The sequence below is a fragment of the Diadema antillarum genome, unplaced genomic scaffold (assembly GCF_040938485.1).
Source record: "Diadema antillarum isolate AM-2024a unplaced genomic scaffold, OU_Dant_1.0 seq00000015_RagTag, whole genome shotgun sequence".
NCBI classification, from domain to species: Eukaryota; Metazoa; Echinodermata; class Echinoidea; order Diadematoida; family Diadematidae; genus Diadema; species Diadema antillarum.
In genome coordinates, this window is record NW_027271135.1 from 1775285 (window position 1) to 1787402 (window position 12118).

The window sequence follows — 12118 nt, forward strand, 5'->3', positions numbered from 1 at the left end:
TGGATGAGCAAACACTATCAGGTCATGGTGGGGCATCGGCCATATTCAGTGATTGTATTAGTTGTACATGTATTTGTATTTGAATTCAGCCCTTTTTGTGTAATAATGTATTATTTGATAATGTTTGTAACTGTATTACATTGATATAGCTGATTCTGGGCGCATGCATTGGTCGGGGAGGAAGGTCTCGAGCCTTAGTGATAAGTTTGCCTTTTCCTCCCCTGGCAACCAGCGGAATGCACCTGGAATCAAAACAATCTTTATATCATGTAATACGATTTCTGTATGTAGTCTATGTCCGCTTGTATTGTTTGTTGGATTGCCAAATATATAATGATAATAATAATAATAATGATAATCACAATAATAATAATAATAACAATATCCAATGTAATCATTCATATGACAGGAACCTATAAAAAAGATGGTGATATCTCTACAACTTATCACCTAATTATCTATGTCTAAGCCGTATAACCATTTCGTTAGACAATGGCGACTGAATAAAGAGGAGGTGGTCTATGCTATAATTTTACATTGATTGTATTTTCTTATATTAAGTGTAGAATAACTATGAAGGTAATGTATCAATAGTTTCTTTTTACAGTTGTAAAGTGTTCGATTTATCATTTTCTTCGATATTTACTGTTTTTATTTTCTGTAACTTGTTATTAATCTGAAAGACATAATTTACCATTTGCAAAAAAGAAAAACAGAGCTAGTGCTTTAAAATAGTTCTAAAATGTGAGTTAAGGATAGAAACACCCACTGTAAAAATTTGAATTGGTAAAATCAATATCAAGTATTGTTAAATTTGCAAAATGTGAACAATAGTTGTGATAAAAATGTTTCCAGACTAAACCGTAGTACAGATATGTTTTACTAGGAAAAATACAGATATCTTCTTACATTTTAGGCTTTATCGTCTCATTATTGTATATGGGATGTCTTGTGGTACAACCGACCTACTCATATGCATTTTGAAATCACTGTTCTCAAAGGTAAACAGGACCTTTGAATAGCTTGAGTGATTTGCAGCAAAGTCATTGGTGTTTAAAGGACAAGTTCACCTTCATACACATAAGGATTGAGAGAATGCAACAATATTAGTAGAACACATCAGTGAAAGTTTGAGGAAAATTGGACAATCGATGCAAAAGTTATTAATTTTTAAAATTTTTGTGTTGGAACCGCTGGATGAGGAGACTACTAAAGCTTGTGAGTCATATGCGTACAACAGTATAAAGAAAATGTAAAAGAAAATTCAACATATTTTCACTTTTCTCGCATAATAAAAGAGCACTTGACTTGCCTCTTTCTAAAGGCAGGGGGAATAATATTACCCATAACATTTGTCGGTAACGAGTCAGGGGAATGTGTACTTTTTTCAAAAGATGGAATTTTGTGAAATTCTCTTTATATTTTCCTTATATTGTTGTACGCATGTGACATCTCAGTTATTCATACACTGCAGTAGTCTTCTCATCCAGCGGTTACTGCAAAAAAACTTCAAAAATTCATAACTTTTGAACGGATTGTCTGATTTTCCTCAAACTTTCAATGATGTGTTCTACTAATATTGCTACATTCTCTCAATCCTTATGTTTATGAAGGTGAACTTGTCCTTTAAATGCATAGCAGCGATAAAATGACAAATAAAAACAACATCTGAGAAAAAAAAAGAACGAAACTTGAGTTTACTTACAAGGTATGTATCTTGTAATGGTTACCCAGCATGGTCTTGTCTCTAGCTCAAAGTCGGACATGACGTCAACTCCAGCCATCTGAAGGAAATACATAGCGATTTCAAATTCACCATGAGAAAAACAAATCTTGATACATCACTACTCAAACTCCTGGATCAGAACAGGAATTACAAGAAAGAAAAAAAAAATCATCGTTCTGAAGAATCTTCTGGAATTTGCCACGGTGCTCCTGCTCTCCAGTGAGAGTTTAAAGGCATGAGCATTTGTTCCTGGGAGACAATCTTGTTTCTTCTTTCAAATTTTGAATCCCAGATTATTAATTCAATATACCATCCCAATCACTCTTAATCTGTCAGATTTCGTTCCAGAAAAATGATGCTGTCAGACCAGGCACCTAATAGAATTTTATGTGATCGATTTGCCTGTATATAGAACTGTGCAGGTAACAGTATCTACAATGATAAACTCTGGTGATTACACATTACACAGCGAAGGAAGGATAGAAAAGTTTAGCAATGCCCTTTTTCCCTTTAGAGCAATCCCAGATATCTAAAACATGATGATGAGAAAAACAGTTTGAACCCCCTTTTTGAATAGCAAAAAGCTTTTTTTTTTTTTAATCATAATACAATATAAAACCTTGCTTCGAACCTAGATATTATTAGAAACAAGGAAAAGTAGAAATTACGTGGTGCGTAATATATGTCCCCGCCGGAAGTAGCATTTAGTAGCAAAATGTACAATATAGGTAAAAAATCAAGGTCAAAGGTCAAAGAAGTCAAAGGTCAAAATTCTGTGTAGAAGTTTTGAAGCCCTCACCTAGTGCCATCACATAAAGGAAACAGAATCGAAATCGGGTTAGAAATGGCGAAGAGTAGCATTTTGTAGCCAATGTACAATATAGGTCAAAAATCAAGGTCAAAGGTCAAAGAAGTCAAAGGTCAAAATTCTGTGTAGAAGTTTTGAAGCCCTCACCTAGTGCCATCACATAAAGCAAACGGAATCAAAATCGGGTTAGAAATGGCGGAGTAGCATTTTGTAGCAAAATGTACAATACAGGTCAAAAATCAAGGTCAAAGGTCAAAGAAGTCAAAGGTCAAAATTCTGTGAATAAGTTTTGAAGCCCTCACCTAGTGCCATCACATAAAGCAAACGGAATCGAAATCGGGTTAGAAATGGCGAAGGAGTAGCATTTTGTAGCAAAATGTACAATATAGGTCAAAGGTCAAGGTCAAAGGTCACGACTGAAATTCTGTGTAGAAGTTTCAAAGCTCCCATGTAGTGCTATCATATAGAGCAAACAGAATCAAAATTGGCTCATAAATGACAGAGAAGTAGCAAATTGAAGATTTTGATCACACACGGACGCACACACGGACGGACACACGGACACACGGACGGACGGACGGACGGACACACGGACACACACACGTACGGAGCCCGTTTCATAGTCCCCTGCTCGAACTCGTTCGGTGGGGACAATAAAGGCTTAAACGGAATGCACATTGCATCACGTAGGACTGTATCAGAATATGAATGCCAATAGGGCGTCTGACCATATTTTCTTCGAGACAAAACTAGAATATTGTATAAAACAGTCTATCATGCCCTTAGAATGTTCTTCCAATCCAAGCTGTAGGAGGACAGATGATATCATTGTACCATACTTCCTTGTTTTTATTATTTTGCTGCATCTGTACAGCTTAAAAGGATGGTACAGCATTGGTGGAGATGAGAATTGGGCTTTTAACTTTTTGCGCGCTACCATGAAAACACTTAAGAATATGATACACTTCATACCATTTTAAGAGGAATTCAAAGTTTATTTGATGAAAATCAGGTTAGAATGACTGAAACATCCAAAAACAAAGCGATCGTAATAAAAGGTGGGTCCAACACTTTATTAGAATCGCTCTGTTTTGGATATCTCAGCCATTTCAAGACCAATTTCCATCAAATAAACGTTGAATTCCTCATGGAATTACATGCTTTTCATATTTCATAAGAAGTTTCTCATTATCTCACACAAAAAATTATGTTAGAATACTAAAATTAGGTCTCAACCAAAACTCTACGATCCCTTTGATATTCCTTCCTCGCATCATCTCTTAGGGCAGTTTTTTTTTTACTATAATAAATACAACGAGTCAGTTCTGTGATAAATACTCATTTTGTGTTAAAATGTGTCTGACATCATGTTGGCTCTTTATGATGCCATGGTCTCAGAGATCTTATAAACAAAACAATGAGGGTTTTGTAAGCAGCATACAAAGTAAGGTCTGCCATGGCGCAACGGACCTCTTACTTGTGTACGATGACGCGTGCTGAGGATATTTTGCCGACGAAATATATGCACTGACTTGTGACCTGTATAAGTGCTTGACATTGCCTTGTGATGATGGTAAACTTACCCCAAAACTCGCCGAACTGTCGACGTGCTTACTATACCACCTTGTCCTTGCATTTGAGTTTGGTGGGAGCACGATCTCCTCAGTCCGTGGACATGACTCTGATCTTCTGAACGGGACATCATTGAAGGAGTTGACTGGGGTAAATACCTGCAAACCGATAAATGGCAGAATCGTGTCAAACATATATTTCAGGACTCCATCATGGTCCATAATCATCTGTTTTTCACAAGTGTTTTCACAATTTATAATATTAATCAAAACCACATAATGAAAATTTGATGAACAGATCTCACAGTTCACATATCAATGTCAACACTGCAAACATTTAAAAGTCAACATGTCTGCCACTATGGAAATAAACCAAACATCATAATGTGACCGTGCATCACAAAACCAACATAAAGTCGAACCCCTTGATTTGACATGAGGACTCAAAAGAAGTGAAACCGGTCAACAAAGTCAATTTCAAGTTTTTCATATTTTCTGAAAGAGCTTTTTCTTCTTCTACACTATACTAGAGTTGGGTATCATAAAGTGAATGGGAAAGTCTGTTTTGATGGATTTTTCTACACTTTTTTTAGAGCAGTGAGATCAGGTATTCTAAGACCCCTTTTCATTTCTTGTCAGTCCTTTGCACATTCTTACAGTTATAACTATAATACCTTTCGAAATAATGCTAGTTATTTGAAAGTTGGCATTTAACATGAAAGGAGTGTGTTAATAGAGTGAGGCTCAATTTCAGCTAAATCTGATAATCTCTTCACTGTTGTTGCTCCAGTGGTTAACATCCTGTTGCTTGTTCCAACATCGCACAGCCAGCACAGCTTGTTGAAGATTAAGCGCGTGAATAGACCCTGTACTTCAGAGCCTCTTTTCTAGGTTCACATTTTCCAAAGTGTGTGCATTCTTTCTGAATTGAGTTATACATCATTTGAAAGCTTAGAGTCTGCCTTTTTGGCGACTTTCTGTTTGATTGTTTGTTTGTCCGTTTTGTATCTTTTTTTTTAATGTATAGGGTCACATACTACTGTTGAAACACTTCTTCTTCATTCAGCTCACGAAACTTAGAAACTTATCGGAGTTTCATGTCTTAGCAAATAACATATTCGTGAGATAAAGACATCACGACCTAATTCAATTTGCACCGTAATCGTAACACTGGGATTTGGGAACTAAAATTGATGTTTGCTAAATTTTCTTTAAAATTGTCATGTTTCATTTAAGGCTACTCTCCTCCTAAAGTATTCTTCACCACGCAGGAAGATAATGAGAGAATGGATTCGGTTTCTGCTTGTAATTGTATACCTTGTCTTTTGTGAGTTGGTTGTCGCCCGCCATGATATGCACACTTTTGTCCACTACACCAACAGCACAAAGTGAGGACGGTTGGGCAGACACACGTACAGAAGCTGGTTGCCCTGGTCGAACCTCTCGGCCCTCATCAAACTCTACGGACACCTGCCGGAAGATTTAAAAATGATTCGCTCGTGAACATTGCATTGTTAACGACACATTCATGATCTCATATAATAATATTTCATCACATACTGTTTAATTTTGTCTGTTTGTATATTTGAATGAATTTTGTGTCTGATGTAATGCCACTAAAACGCTTTTTACTGTTTTGAACAATCACTATACATCACTATCATGTACGTACATGTGTATCATACGAACTGCACTTGATTGAAAAAAAAAAAACGATTTGAGCGCAAATTGATCCATAATCACAATTTTGTCCTAACATTTATAGAGACACATTATTTGTCACATGGCAATAATCTTTCTCGAAATTATGATTAAGAGTATTTCAGATTTTGTTATCATTTTAATGAACTTTAATCACATAATATTTCTATAAGTATTTATATACTCATATCTCAAATCAACAATGTGTAGATGGAGTGCATTTTTCAAGGTTAGAGATTTTTCTCTCAGAAATTGCAAATCCATGCAGCGAAGCTGTTTGGCGATTTTTGTTAAACATGGGGTTACGATGTAACCACTTCTCAGGGGAGGATCTAGCTTTTTTCCAAGGGGGGTCAGGGGCTGAGCTGGGTATTGCGAGGGAGGGAAGTGCAAGCATACTTGCATGTCTTATGTTTTTCTCTATTTTTTTTTCTGTGTGTGTGTGTGTGGGGGGGGGGGGGGGCTAAGGGGGAATGCAGCCCCATTAAGCGCGCCGGAACACTTCTTCTTCTTCTTCTTCTTCTTCTTCTTCTTCTTCTTTTTTGTGGGGGGGGGGGGGGGGATCTAGGCGTGGGCACATTATTTTTCATGTGATGGTGTGAGATCCTCGGCGAGGGAAGGGGGATACCCCCATCCCAGGGTAGGGACTTCTTGTAAAAACAGAGTACAAAAGTCGCGTTTATAGACGTATCCGGGCACTTACCCCCTGGGCAACTACCCTCCGGATAACTACCACCCGGATAATTACCCCCCAGGTCTATTCCCCCTTAGGGCAACTACCCCCCGGACAACTACCCTCCTAGGGCAATCACCCTCCAGGGCCATTACCCCCTAGGACAACTACCACCCGGTCATCTACCCTCCTAGGGCAACTACCCCCAAGGGCAATTTCCCCTAGGACATTTACCCCCCCCCCCCCCCTCCCGAGAACTACCCCCTGGGTAACTACCCCCCGGATAACTACCCCCAGGATTACTTCCACCCGGATAGCTACCCCCCGGATAACTACCCCCAGGATAACTACCACCGGGATGATTAATAATAATGATAATAATAATAATAATAATAATAATAATAATAATAATAGTAATAATTGTTTTGGATATAAACTCCAAATTTTATTGTCCAAGAATGGAAATTCATTTTGCCCAATTGATCGTGGGCCCGGCAGCCACTGAGCAGCGCCAGATCGACGTTGCTCTAACCTTTTCAACTGTTGAACGGCAAACAAGGTGGCAGCAACTCCCATCTTTTAACGTCTTTTGGTATGACGCGGCCGGGGTTTGAACCCACGACCTCCCGATTGTGAGGGCAGCCGCTCTACTCACTGAGCCAACACATAACTACCCCCAGGATAACTACCACCCGGATTACTACCCCCCCTCCCCCCATACCCATACCCCGAACCCCCCCCCCCCCCCGCCCCCTCCTGATACTTACCTACTGGACAACCCTCCCTCCCCGCCCCCGAAAGTTACCACCCGTTGTAATTTTTCCATAAGTTCATAACACCATATCAGAAGATGCGCCTTTCTCTTACACTGTCATCACTTTTTTGGCTTGTCATTTTCTACCGTTATAACACATTAGACGATAAACATTGAAGAAAAGGAGAGTTGATTTCACTGCAATTCATATTCCCTTAACATTAGCGAGGGACCCTTCGATATAAAGCCATAATTTCTGATAGGATCCTGGCACGGTTTTATGAAAGTTATCAGTCCTGACAAGCTGTCAGTTCCACACAATTACCAATCGTCGTAGGTCGATCAAAGCACGTCCATGGTAACAAGTCAGTGACACGAGGTTATCAATCAAGCAGAACCCATGGTTTTATTGAAATTATTAGAGACTAACAAGATGTCATAACTGGCAACTCTTATCAAACGGTGCCCTAATCGTCATAAGAGTAAAATTACAGCTTGTTTTACATACAAGTAGAATTGTGCTAGTTTTCAAATGAAATTTTCTCGACACTTTAAGAGGAAATCCAGTTCAAATATAAGTTAGTCTCATTAGAAAGAGTAAAATATTACGAGTTTAACGGTATTTCTTTTTTTTTTTTTTTTTTTTACAAAACACCCCTAGTTGTTAACGAAGTCTTTTGTCCTGCACCCTCTTTTTGAATAGATCTAAAGAGAATTGTAGTTGACAGAATCCTTTTTACATTATAGGGCTGCTCTGTTTTATCCCGGCCATTTCAAGAGTATTTTTTTTTTCACAAAAACTTGAATCCTTCTTGGAATAACATGCTCTTTAATACTTCGTAAGGGGTTTCTAATTATCTCACCCAAAAGATGTTTAAAACCTGAAGTTAGGTCTCGACCAAAACCAGACGATATGAAAAAAATGTTGTTGTTGTTTTTTTTTTTTTCCATTCAAATACCAAACGTTGTTCGAAAATAACAATGAGAGACGTAATTTTCTGGGGGAGAGTTATTGTAAGAGGGGTGATTGTTTGGAGCCTAATTTTGATAAGGAGTAATTGTCAAGGGAGGTAATGCTCTGCGGTGATCATACCAAAGAGGTGACAATCTCTTCCCACATCCTTGATATACTAGTTGTTAATATAATGCAGTAGGGCAATTCTGAAATGAGCGTTAACGGTACAACAGTGAAATAGTTACAAAATTGATGAAACAATGCAAAGAAAGCAAATTAAGACAGAGACGAAGTACACAAATAAAGATACAGTGCACTCCTGTTACAACGAACACGGTTATAACGAAATTTCGTTATAACGAAGCAAAACTTCTGGTCCCAAAATTATCGCCATTAAAGTCTATGGTACAAAATTCGCTTATAACGAAGACGATTATAGCAAAATTTTCGTTATCACGAAGTCTTTTCTGAGCGCCACTGACAAAGAAAAACAAAAGAAATGTGCTCTGTTATAACGAAATGCGAATCGCATTCGAAAATGCGTAGCGGAACAAGCATTTTTAAAGCGTCTCTGCATGAGCGAACGCATCATTGAATGTTCACTCCCGACCATGTATCACGCACAGTTTCCGAGGGGAACTTGTGTTATTGTAATACAGTAATGTGAATTCAGATAAGGTTTGTTTCATTGTCCCGAAGTCCTTTAATACAAAACACACAGATTCTGATACAACTAAATGTCCGTTAGTTGGGAAATGAAAAAGGGTTTGTTATTAAGCACATTTTGGCGTTATTCCAAAGGTTCGTTAATTCGATAATAAAAGTTATGAACGACAGGAATAGACTACCTTCACGGTGGACAGAGAAAAGCGAGAGGGAAGAGGAAGATGATGAGTTAAAACCAGGGCACGTGAGGCATGAGATATAAGCTCAGTGGCGTATCTAGGGAAAACGGCGCCCGGGGCAAGCTCGAAAATTGCGCCCCTAATTTCTGAAAAAGACTAGTGTTCAACCCCAACCCCATCCCGGTAGAGACTTTAAGCAAAGTCCACATGATATGTTTTTCAAGCCCTCAAAAGGGGTCTTTTTGAGGGTGATTTAAATGTAATGAATTTTGATAAATTTTGGCGAGCGAGCGCAGCGAGCGAGCCGAAAATTTGTGTATTTCAGCTGACAAAACATGGAATTCTTGTCATTTTTTGCTTATCAAATCGTACAATTCTAATCAAGATAGTGACGGCCTTATAGATAACGATTTATCTATACCAACAAACTGTGTACTTTAAAAATATTCTAAACCAGAGGGGCATTTCATGAAGCATTTTGTCCGACAACTTGTCGGACAAAATTTGCTTTCAGCCAATCAGAAGCAAGGATTTCAGTAGCTTTTAACAGTTTGTCAGACGAAATATATGACAAATTGCTTCATGAAATGCCCCCCCCCCCCCCATGTACGCGCGAGTGAGCCGAAATTTGTTTATTTCCGCGTCATCATCACGTTTTGTTCTTATCTCCTTTTTAATTTTGATAAATTTTGGCGAGCGAGCGCAGCGAGCGAGCCGAAAATTTTTGTAATTCAGCTTACAAAACATGGAACTATTAATTGTCATGTTTTGCTTATCAAATCTTACAATTCTAATCAAAATACAATGTATAGTGACGGCCTTATAGATAACGATTTTTACTAACAAACTGAAGACTTGAAAAAATACTCTGAATTAGTACGAGCGAGTGAGCCGAAATTTGTATATTTCCGCGTCATCATCACGTTTTGTTCTTATCTCCTTTTTGTTTTGATAAATTTTGGCGAGCGAGCGCAGCGAGTGAGCCGAAAATTTTTGTATTTCAGCTTACAAAACATGGAACTCTTGTCATTTTTTGCTTATCAAATCTTACAATTCTAATCAAGATACAATGTATAGTGACGGCCTTATAGATAACGATTTTTACCAACAAACTAAGGAATTGAAGAAATACTCTAAATTAGTACGAGCGAGTGAGCCGAAATTTGTATATTTCCGCGTCATCATCATCACGTTTTGTTCTTATCTCCTTTTTGTTTTGATAAATTTTGGCGAGCGAGCGCAGCGAGCGAGCCGAAAATTTTTGTATTTCAGCTTACAAAACATGGAACTCTTGTCATTTTTTGCTTATCAAATCTTACAATTCTAATCAAGATATAGTGACGGCCTTATAGATAACGATTTTTACCAACAAACTGAGGGCTTGAAGAAATACTCTAAATTAGTACGAGCGAGTGAGCCGAAATGTGTATATTTCCACGTCATCATTACGTTTTGTTCTTATCTTGTTTGATTTTTTTGGCGCCCCCCCCCCCCCCCCCCCCCCCCGTATGTTCGGAACCGTTGGCGCCTTCTTTTGATCCAATTGGCGATCGCTTCAGAACGAAAGAAATTGCAGCCGCTGCTCAGTGAAACATTTTGTCTGCTAGATATAAAATGACATGTGTGAACATAATAGACATTGTCATTTTGTCCGCTTCATCATCACATTTTGTTCTTACCTTCTTCTTCTATATAAAATTTAGAGAGCAAGCGCAGCGAGCGAGCCGAAAATTGTATTTCAGCTTACATAACACGGAATTCTTGTGTGAACACAATAAACATTGTCATTTTGTCCGAGTCATCGTTATGTTTTGTTTTTATCTTTTTTTGATTTGGTTTTCTGCCCCCCCCCCCCCCCCACCATTCTTCTCCCCCCCCCTTTCAGGTGAGTTTCTTCTCCTTCTTCTTCTTTTCTTTTTTTTTTCTTTTTTTTTTCTTCTTCTTCGTTTTTTTTTTGCGCCCCCAAGGAGTGGCGCCCGGTGCACGTGCCCCCCTTGCCCCCCCCCCCCTAGATACGCCACTGTATAAGCTCCTCAAAATAAAGAAGTGTTACATGGAGTTGTGGTAAACGATAGACGATTGTGGTTTAAAAAAAAATATTGCAAAAAGTATAACTCATTCTGAAGTGTAACATTTCTTCAAAATGTCTTTAGTTCAATGGTATAGGCATTCAAATTTCAAACTTCTTTTAAACTATACTATCAAGAGAAATCCGAAATTTCGGAACAGTAAAAGAAAATACAGATTTAGCGAAAATAGTTTTGGCTAAAGGCATTCACATTTACTGGATTACCGGGTAGGATATGAAGGGACAGCTTCGTTTTTTTATGAACATAGAGTCAAAATACAAATGCCATGGGGGTGCTGTCAAGGGGATCCCAACGCAGCACCGGCCAGCCAGGGGGAGGTGTGCAGCACTTAAATGGCCGAAACACTGGTGATCCCTGGTGTGCTGCTGACGATCCATGGCATTTGCGGAGTTAACATCTTTCCGTTTATTATCTTCCAGGGAGAAATTAAGCTTGTACATAAATCGTCCTAAATGCAAACGATACAAATCGTAAATCCTTAAGATGTTGTTTTCATAAGATGATGTATCAGTATGGCATCTCCGTGATTCCTGGCAAATAATACAAAGAATTTCGTTTCCTGTAGTAATTATATTCTTTTTATTAAAAGTAAGATTGGGGGGGGGGGGGGTGGGGGCAATGACCTGGGAGGTAGTTACCCAGGGGGTAATTGGCGTGGTGCACTGTCCTGGTGGTAATTTTCGTCTTGATACTTATAGGGGAGGGGGAGTTGTAGGCTTACTTATCCGGAGTAATCATCCATGGGAAGTTATCGGAGGGGGTAGTTATCGGGTGGAAGTTATCTGGGGTCTAGTTATCGGAGGAGGGGGTAATTAACCTGGGGATAATTATTATGGTGGTAATTATCTGGGGGGGGGGGAGGGGTGTACTTATCCGAAGGGTATTTATCCGGGGTGATTATCCGGGGGTAATTATCGGGGGGGGGGGGGGGTAATTATCCGGAGGGTTATTATCCGAGGGGTAATTATCCGGGGGGTAGTTATCCAGGGGGTAGT

The 12118-nt window shown here is 38.8% G+C and overlaps 1 protein-coding gene across 1 annotated transcript in view; it reads right to left on the reverse strand.

Annotated features, from left to right (window-relative positions):
* Positions 1–12118, reverse strand: part of LOC139725099 (pregnancy zone protein-like) — a 49085-nt gene that overhangs the window by 20170 nt on the left and 16797 nt on the right. Inside the window, exons 14-16 of the mRNA XM_071636185.1 lie at positions 5423–5575; positions 4118–4264; positions 1706–1784 (exon numbers count right to left, since the gene is read on the reverse strand). Coding sequence (XP_071492286.1) covers positions 1706–1784; positions 4118–4264; positions 5423–5575 — 379 coding nt within the window. The remainder of the gene's footprint in view (positions 1–1705; positions 1785–4117; positions 4265–5422; positions 5576–12118) is intronic.